The sequence below is a fragment of the Panthera onca genome, chromosome E2 (genome assembly GCF_046562875.1).
Source record: "Panthera onca isolate mPanOnc1 chromosome E2, mPanOnc1 haplotype 2, whole genome shotgun sequence".
NCBI lineage: Eukaryota > Metazoa > Chordata > Mammalia > Carnivora > Felidae > Panthera > Panthera onca.
Genome location: NC_138353.1, coordinates 7,813,015 through 7,829,784, shown reverse-complemented (window position 1 = coordinate 7,829,784; position 16,770 = coordinate 7,813,015). Strand labels below are relative to the sequence as shown.

General features: G+C 53.7%; 1 protein-coding gene across 6 annotated transcripts in view; it reads left to right on the top strand.

Moving 5' to 3' along the window:
• The window catches only part of MYH14 (myosin heavy chain 14), a 103,217-nt gene that overhangs the window by 5,668 nt on the left and 80,779 nt on the right, over positions 1 to 16,770 (top strand). For 2 of the 6 annotated variants that reach the window (XM_078439440.2, XM_078439439.2), the window contains exon 2: positions 11,859 to 12,269. In XM_078439440.2, the coding sequence (XP_078295566.2) occupies positions 11,859 to 12,269 (411 nt within the window). Of the gene's footprint in view, positions 1 to 6,765; positions 6,820 to 7,268; positions 7,620 to 8,581; positions 8,714 to 9,372; positions 9,489 to 11,858; positions 12,270 to 16,770 lie in introns of those variants that run through there. The other 4 variants (XM_078439443.2, XM_078439442.2, XM_078439441.2 and 1 more) reach the window with 4 other exon arrangements.

The following is a 16,770-nucleotide window of genomic DNA, read 5'->3' as shown; positions in this document are numbered from 1 at the left end:
GTTAGTCAGACCCAAGACTTGTCCTCTAAAGGAATCAGCTGACAGATTGTTCCAATCTAGTGCAATCAGAGCATCAATATGAGGGTGAGGACATGGTGGCCGGACATAGGATGGGGGTGGAGGGAGACCAGGGAGCCTTTTATTCACCCAGCACAGATTGGAACTTGGGAAGTTGGCCTGGAGTTCTTGGGGTGAAGAGATGGAGAGAGGGTATAACAAACAGAAGGTACAGCACGTGCAAAGGTACGGGGGCACGAAAGACCATTTATCCATCCATTCGTTTGTCCATCTGTCCATTCATTCATCTTTCGATCTGTTTATGCATTAATTGATTCTTCTGTCCATCTGCCCACTTATATATTTATTTAGTATATATACACTCCATTCATTCACTTATCCCTCCATTCAAACAGTCATCCATTTCCTCACCGGCCATTTATTTATCCACTCCTTCAGTTATTTATTTATTCCATCAGTTCCACATCCATCCAATCATTAATTTACTCATAGTACTGTCATATCATCCTTCTACTCCACATGTCCCCTCCTCAAGAGGATTTCCCTGATCGCTTTCTAAAATAACACCCAAACTCCTGCCCTCTCTTCCATCCTTTACTTTTTCTTTTTTTAATAAAATTTACAATTTTTTTTAACATTTTTATTTATTTTTGAGAGACAGAGCATGAGCGGGAGAGGGGCAGAGAGAGGGAGAGACACAGAATCCGAAGCGGGCTCCAGGCTCCGAGCTGTCAGCACAGGGCCCGATGTGGGGCTCGAACCCACGAACCCTGAGATCATGACCTGAGCTGAAGTCGGACACGTAACCGACTGAGCCACCCAGATGCCCCTCTTTTTCTTTTTTTTAAAGATGCAATTCTTTTTTTTCTTAATTAATTAATTTCGAGAGAGAGAGAGGTTGAGAGAGAGAGAGAGAGAGAGAGACAGCATGAGCAGGGGAAGGGCAGAGAGAGAGGAAAGAGAGAATCCAAAGCAGGCTCCACGCTGTCAGCACAGCGCCTGATGCGGGGCTCGATCTCACAAACCATGAGATCATGACCTGAGCTGAAATCAAGTCCATTGCTTAACTGACTGAGCTGCCCAGGTTCCTCTTTGCTTTTTTCTTCACGGCACTTACCCCGATTTGCCAATGTGCTCTATAATTATGTGTTCACTTGTTCAGTCCATCACCAGGACATATTCATTTCTTCAGCGAGAATTTGTTGAGTATCTACTGTGTGCCAGGCTCTTTTATAAGCACTGGGGACACAGCAGGGGATAAGGCAGACAAAAATTCCCACCAGCACGGAGCTGCCATTCCAGTTGGGGGCATCAGACAATGATGAATGTAATAAGTAAATCACTGGCACGTTGGAGGATGCTGAGTGCTGTGGTTCAAAAAACAAAACAAAACAAAAACAAAAGGTGAGCAGGTGAGGGGCATCAGGAGTCCAGGAGACAAGGCGCTCAGAAAAGCCCTTATGGAAAAGGTGATATCTGAACAGAGACTAGAAAGAGATGAGGCAGTCAAAGGGTTATCTAGGGGAAGAGCATTACAGTAGGGAGAATGGCATGTGCAAAGGTCCTGGGGCACGGCTGAGTCTGGTATATTTGAGAAGCGTCAAGGAGGCCAGCACGGCTAGAGCAGAGAAGTGGGGAGACGGCAGGAAATGAGGTCGGAGAGGGGACAAAGCGGGCCAGAGGGTGTAGGGGCCTGTGCGACCCCATGAAGACTTTGCTTTAACTGAGTGAGACTGGTGCCGGGGGTGGACTCCGAGCAGAGGAAGGATAGGGTCTCACTTAGGTGTGAGCAGTTTCCCTCCACCTGCGTGTAGGAGTAGATGAATATCTGAGTTCTGTGAGGGCTGGGATTATGTCTCCGTAACCTCCACCCCTTCAGCTTCCAGAACAGGGGTCTGCAAACTATGGCCCACAGGTCAAACCCTCCCACCTCCTGTCTACGGAAACAAAGTTTTAGGGAAACACAGCCACACATATAATTTACATATAATCCATGGCTGTTTACCTGCTCCAAGGGCACACAGAGTTTGTACAGCGGAGGCCATGTGGCCCCGGGAGCGGAAAGGATTTACTGCCTGGCCCTGTACAGAAAATGTTTGCTGACCCCTCGTTCAGAACAGGCCTGACACGTAGTAGGCACTCAATAAATATTTGTTGTCACGGAACTGAACCCTTCACTTATCTGGCTGCCAGCTCGATCTTGTCTTGGAGCCGGTTCCAGCCCTGAGTCACATGCGAGAAAAGAACAGCCCGGCAACCAAAAATAAAATACTAGAATCATTCAGCTCTTTACCACAGAGAGACAATGCGCAGGGAAGATTACAGTCAGGACCCACAGTGAAATTTAACATGCTCTTTGTCCCTGTCTTTGTCTCTGTTAAGACTTGGGACGCCTTCAGCCCCGCCAGGCATGGGAGCTGCTCCCCTAACTTTTTTTTCTGGCTCAGTCAGTAGAGCATGTGACTCTTGATCTCGGGGTTGTGAGTTCGAGCCCCACGTTGGCTGTAGAGATTTAAACATAAAATGTAAAAAAAAAAAAAAAAAAAATCCTCCCAGAATCTCTTCCACAGAGCAGCCCCTGCCTGGTCCTCCTGTCTCCTCTCCTCTCAGCTCCAACATTTTATTTTTGTATACGAACTTGGCTCCCCGATGGCTTTGATCCCACACCTGTGCTGCCCGTGCCTCAGATTCTGCATAACAAGGTCATTAGGAGTTAAGAATAATGAGGTCTGTGCTAGCTCGAGGGAATCCCTCTCTGCCTCTGGGGGCTCAGAATGCTCCCCCATTCCCGTCTCCTTTCTCCCTGTTACATCCATCCCGATAGTCCGTCCACCCCGATTTTCTGAGTTCCCTCTCTATTACAGCTTATGCTGCACCCACAGAGGAGTCAGACCTGACCCTGACAGCTTTGGGCTCACAACTTAATGGGGACAATTCCCGTGCCTGGGGTGAAGGGATGGGTGGATGGTGGAGATGCCTTGACCGCCAAGAGAATGAGTTTGGGGCTTTATCCTGAGGACCTTCTGTAGCCGACTTGGGATAGAGGACAGATGGAGGGCTTTGAACTGGTTTCCCGGGTCTCAGTCACTCTCTGGTGGTTTCATGTAGTGATTCACATTCCCTGCTTTGGAGCCAGACTGCCTGGGTTCAAATCTGGGCTCTGATGCTTTCTAGCTGTGCACACTTGGGCAGCTTTCTCTCAGTGTCCTCATCTGTAAAATGGGCATGACACCAGTACCTACCCCTTGGAGTTCAAGACTCATAAAGGGGGTAGCACCGTGCCTGGAAAACAGTAAGTGCTAGATATCTTACCCCAACGATTAGAGTGCTTAGCACAGTCATCCGTCTCATAGAACACCCTCAGCAAAAGGAAGCTCAATATCACCAGTCATCGATATCATCAGTTACCCCATAGATTGAGCAGAAGTAATGACGTCTCCTGCTTCCCCCTGGGTGGGAATGATGACATCACCAGTTGCCAAGTAGATTTAACCCTAGCCGGCACTGATGACATCACCAGTTACCAGGCAGAGTGTGGCTAGAATGGGGGCGTGCCAGAGCCTTCTTTCCTGTTTGAGTTTCTGTTGTGTCCTAGTTCACACACTCTTCCCTGGTGCCCTCAAGGACATGGGATTTCATGGGCTTTAGCCTTCGTTTTCTATCAGTCCAATGAGGATAATAAAAGTATCCATTTCACAGAATTGTTGAGAGAATCCAATGAGTTAATACACACAAAGGGCACAATGTCTGGCACACAGTTGGCACTCAATAAATAGCAGCTCGTGTTATATATATATTTTTAAGTTTATCCATTTATTTTGAGAGAGGGAGAACAAGCATGAGTGGGGGAGAGGCAGGGAGAGAGGAGAGAGTGAGATTCCCAAGCAGGCCCCACACTGCCAGTGCTGAGTCCCATGCGGGGCTTGAACTCACAAACTGTGAGATCACAACCTGAGCCGAAGTCGGATGCTTGACCGCCTGAGCCGCCTGGGCGCCCCCAGCTCCCGTTATCTTCACTGCAGGAGGCTTTCATGGAGAACACTTCGGTCGGAGTAACAGGGGTCTCAGCTCTGTCTTGGTTAGCCGCACAGACTCAGGGGTCTGATCTCCTGCAATCTAAGCCCAGATCTGCCACCAGGAGCAGCCAGGGGACCCTAGGCATGTTGCTGGCCTGTGCAGTGGGGTAATGACAGTGCCAACCTCACAGGACCCGGATGAGGATGCACTGAGATAATGGTGGGCACATTCCCAGCACGCAATCAGGCCTTAGACATGTGAGCTGTATTATCAGTTCGGGGCCCTCGGAAAAGTCCTTCCCTCCCTGGAATTCAGTTTCTCTGTCTGCAAAGAGTAGTCAGTGAACACAGCAACCTCAAAGCTTCTTGCCCACGAGGGCTCGCCTTGCTGGGCAAATGCAGTGGGAGACAGACGCTTGCACCTGTTTCTGCCCCCAACCCAACTCCATCTCTCTCCTCCTGTGTCTTTGTTCCCCATCTCTTACCTCTCAACCTTTCCCTTTCTCTGGCTTCTTTCCCTGGTGGTAGACTTTCTCTAGCTGCGTTGTTTCCCTCCTGCATGCTATCAGAAGGGTTTGTAGGGCAACAGATCACAACTCTCATAATAATCATTGTTTATTCAGCCTTTCCCTGATGTCTGGTCCACGGTAAGCTCTTTGCACGCATTAACTCATTCATATAATACAAGGATTTGTTACTATTGACTCAACAGAAACTCACTGAGTGCCTACTGTGTGCCTGGCCCTGACGATCCAGCACTGAACAAAACAAAGATCCTTGCCCTCTCGGGACCTATATTCTAGTGAGGAGACAAGATGATAAATAGATAAGCACATAAATACTTCCAGCGGTTCGAGGAAAAACAAAGCAAGGTCAGGGGAGAGAGTGATGAAGGGGATCAGTTTATATAGAATGGTCAGGACAGGCCTTCCAGAGCAGATGACAATGGAGGAGAGCTGGCAATAGGAGAGGCAGACAGCCATGCAGAATCTGGGGGGAACAGAGTTCCTGATGGAAGACACGGCAAATGCAAAGGCCCTGAGGCAGGACCACGCATAAGGAGTGTGTATAGAATTGAGGAACACCCAGGAGGCCAGTGCCACCGGAGAGGAGTGACAGGGAGAGGAAAGGGAGATGAGATCAGACAGAGCCCCAGGGAACACATCACCCAGTGAGTCACGGTGAGAACGGCTTTTACTTTGAGATGGAGCCATGAAGCACACGTTTCTGAGCAGAGAAGGGGTGCCGTCTGAATAGAGCTCGACAGGATCCCATTGGCAGTAGTCTGTGTGTGTGTGCGTGTGTGTGATTGGGGGGAGGGGTGGGCAAGAGGAGAGGCAGGGAGACATCATCCCATTTTACAGGTGCAGAAATCAGTGAACGTCAAAAAAAAAAAAAAAAAAAAAAAAAAAAAAAAAAAAGCCGGCAACAGGCCCAAGCCCACACAGCTGTTGAACAACGGAGCCAGGCTGACTGGTGCTTGGTTCATGAGCAGGCCCCTGCTGCCACCCTAGCTGCCACCCTAGCTGCCACCCTAGCTGCTCACTCCTCCTGGAGTCTCAGTGCACACCTGTGAAATGGGGACACTGCTCAAAAACCAATGGTCCAGGGCTCTCCCGCAACAGGCTGGCTTCAGTCGCGGGCTCCACCTTGTGGGTTCGCCGGGCCTTTGCTTTGTGACCTTGGGAACTCACCTGCCTCTCCCTGAGCCTCAGTTTTCCCATCTGTAAATTGGGAAGCATTAACCACCATTTGGCTGTAGCATGGTGATTAATTAAGAACACAAGTGCTGGGGACGTCTGGGTGGCTCCCTCTCTTGGTTTCCGCTCACCTCACGATCTCATTGTTCATGAGTTCGAGCCTGGCATCTGGGTCTGCACCGATAGCGGGAGCCTGCTTGGGATTCTCTCTCTCCCTCTCTCTTTGCCCCTCTCCCACTCGTTCTTTCTCTCTCACTCTCTGTCTCTCTCAAAATAAATACACATTACAAAAAAAAAGAACACAAGTTCTGGAGTCAGATTTGGCGGGATCAGAGTCCTTGCTCTGCCACTTGCCAGCTGCATGACTTTCGGCAATTAACACCCTCTTTCTAAGCTTCGGTTTACCTCATCTGGAAGATGAAGATCTTAATTCCAAGCAGTAGTTGTAAGGATTAAATGAGATCATGCAGGTAAAGCGCTTAGCACAGCTCCTGGCATACATCGGACACTCAATAAATGATCATTATTATTCCTGACGGTATCGCCCACACCTCCCTGGTGGGTGAGAGCCTGGGAGAGTGCCTGGTACGCGGTGGGGATTCGACAACAGTGAATTCTCTCTCCTGTCTCTCCTGCCCGCCGGCTCCCGGGGGACCCAGGCATTCCGGCCTCCAGCCGCCAACCCCCCCTACGCCAACTCTCACAAAGGCCCCCATTCATGCAGCGCGTACAAAGCGGCGCATTCACCCGTATCCCTCGGGCCTCCCGCCCCCAGCCGCCCCCCACAGATCGCCATTGGTCGCCTTCCCTGCCCGTCAGGCCTGGGGTCCTGCCCACGACCGCGCCGCCTGGCTCCGCACTCCGGCGCCCTGCTTTTCCCACGGCTGGCACACTCCGACAACTTCTGATTGGCCCGGTCAGCCAGCCGCTCCTCTTGATTGGCGGGAGCGTCCCCTACGGGCGGGGCCGTAGCTTGTCGCAGCGGGCGCCGATTGGCCCCAGCTGCGCTCGTGTGGGCGGGGCTTTCCTGGCGGGCCCGCCCCTCTTTCTCCCCAGGCCGAAGCCTCGGACGGCCCTGGAAGCCGGTGAGTGCCCGGGGCCCGCTGCCCGCCGGAGGCGGCAGAGCAGGGCTGGGCCCGGGGAGGCTGGAGCCTAGGGGCTTCGGATACGGGCCCCGAAGGCGGTGCGGGCGGCGGGGGAGAGGCGGTGACGCGGCCACTCACCTTGGGCGCGCAGCGGGACGGTGGCGGGGGGGGGGGGGGCGGGGGGCGGGGCGGGGAGTCTACACTCCCCCCGCCCCCAACTCGAGTTCCTACTATGTGTAAGGCCGGGTATGGGTCCTCGCTGGAGGCTCCAGGCCTATTCCGCAGGAGGGGAAACTGAGGCTCGCTTAGGGACCTTGGACGCTCTAATACCTGAGTCATCGCCTTCACTCCTCCGCCCCCAGGTGACAGTGTCTCTGTTTTCACGTGTAAAATCTGCGGACCAGAGGCAGGGGTCATGACTGGCAGAGGCAGAGGGGTAGGGAAAGACATATTTGAGCGCTTATGATGTACTTGGACGCTTTTATTTTTTACAACTAAAAAATTATAGTAACTCGAGATGGGTTATATTGTACCCATTTTACAGGGAGGGAAAACTGAAGCTGGACAGAGGCGGTGATTGCACGGAGAAGGGTTAAGAATAACACTTTGGAGGCCAGCTGTGTGCTGGGCCCCTTAACCTTTTTAATCTCACAGTAGTCCCCTAAGGAAAGCTGTGGTCCCTATGGCGTAGATGGGGAAGCAGGTTCAAGAGATTTCACCAACGAGGAGGAAGACATTGATCTCTGAGAGTACCCACCACCCGTTCTCTCCAAATCCCTCTTGAGAAAGAAAGAAAACGGGTGAGCCTGAGTCCCAACTCTCCCTCTGTGTGACTGTGACCTTCCTCGCGTTACTTCCCTTCTCCGTGCCTCGATTTCCCCATTGGACAAATGAGGATCCTGAGCGTCCCTATTGTATTTTTTTAAAATTTTTAAAATGTTATTTATTTATTTTGAGAGAGACAGTGCAAGTGGGGGAGGGGCAGAGAGAAAGGGAGGCACAGAATCCGAAGCAGGTTCCAGGCTCCAAGCCGTCAGCATAGAGCCCAACGCAGGGCTTGAACTCACAAACCGTGAGATCGTGCATGACCGGAGCCAAAGTCAGACGCTTAACCGACTGAGCCACCCAGGCGCCCCGCTATCGTACTGGTTTTTGAGATCATTCTATGAATTAAAACTCGGAGAGATGTTCTGAGAGCAGAAAAACACCGGCGCAGAGTAGATGCGCTTACCACTATTGAGTCCTCCTTTCGCCCACGAGAAGAAAGGAGCTCCGGAGGCCGGAGTAACACCGTGGTCTTCTTCGATACACCTAATCCTCTCTGTGGATTGTGTTGTCCGGGGTTGGGGAAACTGAGGCTCAGAAAGATTAAATGTTGTCGTGAGGCACTGCTTGATTAAACACTGGGCTGGGGGCATTTTCTCCCACATCATCTTATTTCATTGGCCACAATTCACAGAGAGGAAAGCGGAGGTCCAGGTAGCTTGAGCGGGATTCGAACCGCGGAGGCTTCTCCGCCCCACCGGCCCTTGACTTTTGCCGGCCAGGAGGAGGAGGGGCTCATGGTGCCGCCGCGGCGGCCGCCGCCGCCCACCTGGCAACAATCTCATCTCCGCCTCCTCTTCCCTCCCACCTCCCCCCGCCCATCATCTCCCCCCCCCCCCCCCCCCCCCCGGTGAAAGGCCCTGCAGCTCCAGGACCCGCCCCCTTCCCAGCCGGGCAGGTGCTGGGTGACATCAGAGCCGGGCTCCCTCCCGGTGACGCGACGTGGCCCCGCCCCGCGCTGGACCGCGGAGGTAGTTGCACCTGAGAGCTCAAGCGGCCTGGGGATTCCCGTGCCCCCTCCCCATCTTCCCGGTTCCCGCACCGGCCCCGCACCGGCCGGCGGCCCCAGGTAGCGCAGAGGACCCGGGGGTTGAAGGGGCGGCCACAAGGGCAATTGGGTCTCGGGGAAATGGGGGTTGGGCGCTCGGATTCCTGGATCAGAGGAGGGGAGTTGGGGGCCAGGAATCCCGGGTCTGAGTGGGGACAGCACTGGGAACTGGACTCCTAGATCTTGAGGGAGAAAGGCACTGGGGCCAGGAACACTGAGTCTGGGGACCTGGACTCCTAGTCTTGAGGAAGGAGGGGCCTGGGGGCTCGGGTTCCTGGGTCTGAGGGGGGAGCTGCTGGGGCCCAGACTCCTGGGTCCGTGGGAGGAGGGGGCTGGGAGTCCGGACTCCTGGGTCTGGGGGAGGAAGGGGCTGGGGGCCCGGACCCCTGGGTCTGAGGGAGGAGGGGGCTGGGGGCCCGGACCCCTGGGTCTGAGGGAGGAGGGCTGGGGGCCCGGATTTCCGGGTCTGGCAGTGAGGGTACTCCAAAACTATCACTAGGCTGAGGTCAGAGGGCTGGATGCCAAGGGCCCAGCCCCTGCCCCAGGGGCGGATACCTGGCTCCTTTTCCTTTTCCAGCCCAGCAGTCTTTGCCCCTCCCAGGGCAGGTGAAAGCACCTGCCTTGGTGACAGTAATGAGCCCTGGCAAAGGTGTTCCTGCCGGCTCACGAGGGCGGGGCTGCCGGAGGGGCTCGGCCATTCCGAGCCAAGGCCTGCCGGCATTCCTCACCGGGGCTGTTGTCGGGGCTCAGAATTTGGATGTCCCATCATCCTCACCTCTAGCCTGGCTGCAGTGAGGTGAGGGGCCCCCGGGCTCATGGGTCCCAGGGAGGAGGGACTGGGGGCCCAGACTCCTGGCTGTAGGGAGGGGAGGCCTACGACTGGAGGATTACAAAAACTCCCAAACCTTTCCTGGTCAAAGGTCGCAGATGGGAGGGAGCAGTGGGTGGGTGGGGTAGGGTGAGGGTAGGGGCAAAGTCCCAGGGATGGGACTTGGCTCTGGGTGGATCAGGGCCTCACCGGAGGCCCGAGATTAGCCTTGGCAATTGGGGGGTCTGTAGCGTGGAGTGTGGTAGAACCCTGCTGCTTGACTGTGGGGACCCTTGGTTTGAGGCCTGAGAGCATCAGGCCCGAGGAGTGTGTGTGTGTGCGGGGGGGGGGGGGGGTCCGGGTGATGGGGCGCCCAGGTGGCTCAGTTGGTGGAGCGTCCGACTCCTGATTTGGGCTCAGGTCATGATCCCAGGGTCGTGGGATTGAGTCCCGTGTTGAGCTCCGTGCTGAGCATGGCTTTAAGATTCTCTCTCTCCCTCTGCCCCTCTTCCCCACTCTTGCAATCTTTCTCTCTCTCAAAAAAAAAAAAAAACAAAAAAAAGGAATTGGCCATTTGGAGGGACTTCTCCAGGGGAATGTTGGAGGTGGGGGGCCTGATGGGCAGAGGCAGAAACACTGAGATGGGGAGACAAATGCTCGCGAATTCCGGTGACTGGAGTGGCGGGGCAGTGATGCGGGCGTTTGAGGTGGTGGAAGAGAAGAGACAGACGTCTTCAGGGACAGGGAGGGTGTTTTTCCCGACTGGTGCTTAGACCGCCCTGGAATTGATTGCTGTGGTCTATTCACCGCTGATCTGTGTGCCCTTTGAGGGCAGGGAGGCGTCTAGCACGTTCTGGCTCACCCAGTGTCTCCACCACGGCTCATCAGCTCAGCGCTCACACTGGCTGCAGAAGCTCCTCAAGGCAGGGCCCCATGGGAAACATCTCTGGGTCCCCAGACAGCCTCAGGGAATGTTGAGTGAATGGAGAAGTGAATGAATGGGGCCTCTCTCCCCATCCTAAAGAAAAGGAAGCCGGGTTGCCAGGAAGCAGGGCACGGATTACTAAAGCATGAGATTTGAGTCTGTTCTGCAATTGTGGGGTAGACCACAGGTGGTTGGGGAACCTGCGTGACAGAAATCAGATTGACACTTTCCTAGGGCTTACACCTAAGAGGTTGATGTCCTCATCATGACCCGGTCTGGCCCTCTTGGTCCCCCTTGTTACCTCCCCTACTGCCTTCTCCCCGCTGTTTACTCGGCTCCAGCCACACTGGCTTCTTACAATGCCGTAGACACATAGGCACACTCCTGCCTCAGGGCCTTTGCACTGGCTCTTCTCCCAGCCTGGAATGCTTTACCTCTTGACATTCCCATGGCTCATCCCTTCATCTCCCTCAGGTCTTTATTCAAGTACCACATCAGAGAAGCCTTCCCTGGGCAATTAAAACTGCAGCACCCCTCAATCCTCATGTCTCCTGTTTCCTGCTTTATTTTTCTCCTTGACACTTATCACATTTAACATACTATATAATTTACTTATTTATCTTTTTATCTGCCTCCTGGGATTAGAGCAGCCCTATCCAATAGAAATACAATACAGGCCAAGTATGTAATTAGGTATTTTCTAGTTGCCACATTAAAAATGAAAAAAAAAAAACACACCAACTGGGGGTCACCTGGGTGGCTCAGTCGATTGAGTGTCTGACTCTTGATTTCAGCTCAGGTCATCATCCCAGGGTTGTGGGATCGAGCCCCGCATCAGGCTCTGCGCTGGGCATGAAGCCTGCTTAAGATTCTCTCTCCCTTTCTCTCCCCTGCGCACTCTCTCTTTTTCTCTAAAAGCAAAAAAGTGAGTTTTTGAGGAAACCCTCAAAAGGAACAAGTGACATTAATGATATATTTATTTAACCGAGTGTATTCAAAATAATTATCATTGCAGTATAGCAGTCATCAAATATAAAAAATACTAACGATTATTTTGTGGTACCACGTCTTGGAAATCCGCCCTGCGTCTTATACTTAGGACCCTATCTCAGTTTGGATTCTCCATTTTAAGTGCCCAGGAGGCGAGCCCAGTGGCTCCCACACTGGACACACAGCACAGGGCCGGAAGGTAGAGGCGTTATTAATGTAGGCAGAATCCTTTGCTAAGGCTTTGAATGGTGCCTGGCTCAGCCAGGCTCGTTAGATAATTATTAAATGAATGAATGGAATTAGTAAAGGAGATCTGTGGGCCCATTTTGCAGATGTGTAAAAAGAGGTCGCGAAGAAAGGCAGTGGGGACGGCCTGGGGGCAGGAGCGGCCCTGGGCTGGGGATGGAGCCCCACCTGACTCCACTCTCTTCTCTCCCCTGCAGACCATGGCCGCGGTGACCTTGTCCGTGCCTGGGCGGAAGGCGGCCCCCAGGCCCAGCCCCGTGCCGGAGGCCGCCCAGCCGTACCTGTTCACGCCCCGTGGGCCGGGCGTGGGTGGCGGGCCCGGGGGCGCGGGCACCTCGCCGCAGGTGGAGTGGACGGCGCGGCGCCTGGTGTGGGTGCCTTCGGAGCTGCACGGGTTCGAGGCGGCGGCGCTGCGGGACGAGGGCGAGGAGGAGGCCGAGGTGGAGCTGGCGGAGAGCGGGCGGCGGCTGCGGCTGCCGCGGGACCAGATCCAGCGCATGAACCCGCCCAAGTTCAGCAAGGCGGAGGACATGGCCGAGCTCACGTGTCTCAACGAGGCCTCGGTGCTGCACAACCTCCGGGAGCGATACTACTCGGGCCTCATCTACGTGAGTGGCCTCCTGCGGGGAGGGCGGTGCTGGGGGGGGGGGGGGGGCGGAGGAGCTGGGTGTCAGCACCCGACTGGACTCGACTGACGCTGGGCGATTGCTAAGGGGCATCCCGCGCGGTTGCCAAATTACAGTTTACTGGACCGGCGGAACTGCCTCCGACCCCATTGGGGGTGGCCCGGAATATTATACAGTACATGCCCCGCACTTTACTGTTTTCCTCAAGTGTAAAAAAAAAAATTCCGAGTTCGCAAATATAACACATCCAGAGGATTTTGAGAAAGGGATGCGGGTCTGTAATAATAATGGATAACAACCCCCGAGTATGGAAACCGGCAGGTCAGGCTCTGCGCTGACCGCCTTCCATGTGTTAATTCACTCCCTCTCACTTCGCACAGAGGAGAGGCTATTATTAAGCCCCTTTTATCTGAAAGGAAACTGAGGCCCCGGAGAGATTTAATAACAGTAAAAGCTGACATTTGTTAAGCATGTACTAGGCACTCTTATGTATATTCTCTCCATACGCTTTCACAATTATAAAGCATGTCGTCCCCGTTTTACAGATTAAAAAACAAACAAACACTGAGGCACAGAAAGGTCAATAAATAAATAAACTTGAGAAAAAAAGATACAGGTGGAGTTGATGATAGTGAGGTTGACTATGGAGCATTTCCTACCTCCCATGATTTCGTCTTCACAGCGGATAGGAGGAGTAGGCCAGTGGTTCTCAAGCCTGTCTTTGCCTTAGAATCATGCGGGGTATTTTTTGAAAATATAACACCTGAGCCCCATCCCCCGTGTAAATCAGCCTTTCTGGGGCTGTGACAAGGCCGTTGGTCTCTTTAATAAGCTTCCAGGGTGGTTCTAATGGGCAGTCAGAGCGTTATTAGAGCAAACAGGATTAAAGAGATTGACAAAGAATGTCAACAATAATAACGAAAAATAATAATAATGGTGGCTAGCAAATATTTACTGAGCACTTACCATGTGCCAAGTGCTGTTCTAAGTGCTGACTGGGTTATCAGCACAGCCCTGGGTGGGGGACTGTTGTTATCACCTGATGTTCAGGAATGTCAAGTGACTTGGGTCCTGGGTCACCTAGATAGGAAGGAGTCAGGTCAGGATTTGAACCCAGGTGGCTGGCCCCAGAGTGGTATTCCAAACATCTGCTTACAGGACTGTGGTCTCACCGCCTTGGTGTGCCCCCCTCCACCAAGAAAAATCATTAAATTCCTAGCTAACACCTCGAAAGGAACAGTGCTGGTTTTATATTAAAAACAACAACAAAACTTAAAAAAAAATTTTTTTTTACATTTATTTATTTTTAAGGACAGAGACAAAGCGCCAGCAGGGGAGGGGCAGAGAGAGAGGGAGACCCAGAATCTGATGCAGGTTCTAGGCTCTGAGCTGTCAGCACAGAGCCCGATGTGGGGCTCAAACCCACGAACCGTGAGATCATGACCTGATCTGAAGTTGGACACTCAACCGACAGCCATCCAGATGCCCCCAAAAACAAAACTTTAAGGAGAGTGATGAAAGGACATTGACATCAGGAGTGACATATATCAAAATATTATAAACATTAATATTTATATATAAATATTATACTATAATATTATAATATAAATATATTTAGTATAGATAGTATATATTGTAAATAAATAAAGAGGCCCCAATATCCACCCTGTTAAAGGTCACAAAGCACAAGATCAGAGGTGTTTGTTTTTTAAAAAAATTTTTTTAATGTTTATTTATTTTTGAGACACAGGGAGGCAGAGCATGAACGGGGGAGGGTCAGAGAGAGAGGGAGACACAGAATCCAAAGTAGGATCCAGGCTCTGAGCTGCCGGCACAGAGCCCAATGCAGGGCTTGAACCCACGGACAGTGAGATCATGACCTGAGCTGAAGTTGGATGCTTAACAGACTGAGCCACCCAGGCGCCCCAAGATCAGAGTATTTTTATGAAGTCAGACTCCCATTTAGGAAGGAGGGAACCGAGGCTGTGAGAGCCAGTGGCTGGCTCAGGCCCCTCCACTTGTAGTGACGGGCACGGGCTTTGAATTGAGGGCTGTCTGACCCTGGATGGCGTTGGCACCTTCTCCAGGCCGCACTGGCCCCTGCTGAGTCCTCCCTTGCTCTCGCAAGCCCTGGGAAAGAGACCTCTGCTCTGGATCTCACAAATGGAAGTGACACGGAAGATTCCAGAAGACTAGACAGGAAGCTAATTGGGCCTTAATAATAATCATTAGCACTTAGTGAATGCCTGCTTTCCCTGTTCTAAACTTTCTGATGTGATCTTGCTGACCCGCCCCCCCGGCCCCCTTGCCCAGGGCTGCAAGGTAGGAATTAGCAACTATTCCCACATCTTGGAGAGGAGAGGCCGTTGGCCCGGCACTGGTTAGCAGCTAACGTATTGCGCCCGCACAGGGCGCCCGGGTCCTTGCTGTGCCCCACTCGTGCAACGTGAGCCTGCGGATGGTTCCCAGCAGCCGTATGTGGATAGTGCTGTTCCTGTCCTCGTGTGATGAGAAAGTGAGACCCAGAAAGCTCCAGGCGCTTGCTCAGGGCACCAGCCAGAAGATGCTAGAGGTGTCATCGGGCTGCACCCCGTCCTGCCTTCGGGCCCCCGCTTTGTAAATATGTGCTTAGCGGCTGACCGGTGATGGGGAAGGCGGTGTCGCCCGGTGGAGAGTGAGGTGTCCGGGGCGCCAGAAACCCGGTTTCGGCCACTAATAACGTTATTTGGCTTTGAGTCGCTGAGGGTCTCAGTCCCTTTGCTGGGATGCTTCGGGCGTGGGGAGCACACGCTGTGCTCCCTGCTCCTTGAGGCACCGAAGATGCCCTGTGGCGGTTCCCTCCGAATCTTTCTAGGTGGTGGGGGCGCCCCGGTGGCTCAGTCGGTTAAGCGTCTGACTCTTGGTTTCGGCTCAGGTCATGATCTCACGGTTCGTGAGTCCGAGCCCCGCATCAGAGCCTGCTTGCGATTCTCCCCATGTCTGTCTGTCTGTCTCTTTCTCCCTGCCCCTCCCCCACTGGCGTGCGCGCACACTCGCGCGCTCTCTCTCAAAATAAATAAATAACCATTAGACAATAAAAACAAGAATCGTTCTAGGCGGTGAGGGTTAAAAGCCCCATTTCCCAGGCCTGGGGACTGAGGCTCAGAGAGGGCAAATCCCTCTGATGTGCCAGCCACACGCAGCTGGAAACCCGGGATGACTCGGCTTCCGAAGTGTGAGCGAGCTCCGAGCTCCCAGGCGGGATGGGTAACATGAGAGTCTCGGACCTGCGTTGGGAGTGCCTTTTATGGGCCCCGCCTTGGGCCAGCTGGTTTTTATTCATTATCTCCCTTAATCCCCACAGCCTCTGTAATGAGGTGGGGAGGAGACCGAGACTGGGGAGAGAGACGGGGTGGGGGGGGAGGGAGAGTTGCTGGGCTGGTCCGCTTCAGAGCCCCGAGGGCTGGGGCCGCGGGGCTCCAGACCCTTCTGCCGGGCGTCCCCAGCTCTGCATGCCCCAGCCTCTGCCCTTTGCTCCCTGGCCTTGGCAGCCAGCTTGGGTTGCCACGGGTGGAGGGGTGTCGCCCGGGCAACGAGGTGTGGCTGGCAGGAGGGGGCTGCGGTGAGCCGATGGGTGGCGTGGGGAGGGGGTTCCTCTGCCAGCCGGGAGTGGGGGCCGGGGCGCCAGGAGCCATGAGATACCCTCCCAGGGAATGTGGTCCGGCCGCCCCGCCCTCTGTTGCGAACCGGGGAGCTCAAGGCAGGGAGGGCAGACACCCAGCAAACCGGTTGTTCTGCTCCCGGCCCGGCCACCCACCCTCCCACCATTAAAAGGTTGGCACCGGGGAGCTGGGCCAGCCTGTGGTGGCCACACCCTGAGAAGCTGTCTGAGCTTAAAGCAGTCCTTGTACCAGGCAGCTAAGTAGCTGGCTAGCTGGCTGAATAGCCCAGCGGCTTAATAGTTAACTAGCCGGGTCCCCGAGCAGCTAACTGTCTGGCTAATTTTGTGGGCAACTCCAGCTAGCTTCTCCGGCTAGCTCTCTGGGTCCGTCTAGCTAGGTGGCCAGGCAGCTCTCTAGCCATCCTGTCGCCCCTCTGTGCCCTCAGTGCCTCCCGTCTACCAGATGCTCTGTGTGAGCTGGAAAAGCTCTTAACCCGTTAACGGGGCCCTGAACCCCAGGCCCCCACGGGTGTGACGACGAATTCGGGGCGTCCGTAAACTTGGACGCAAGAAAAATGGCAGCTTTATTTCCACGCACCTTGAACCTGACGCTTAGCATTTCCAAACCCCAATGGGAGTGTGCCTCAAAGGCTGTCGCGTACGAGGCCCTGTGAGTCTGTTTTCAGTAGAGACCGCAGACTTGTCCCTGTCCCGTTTCAGCTGCAGAGACTGTGATGGCTTCTGAGGGTGTTTTATGCGCATGCGCGCAAAGACATCCAAATTATTCCTCTTTTGCCTCTTTCGGTGCAAACAGCGCTCACCTTGTTTTCTTTATTCGATAAT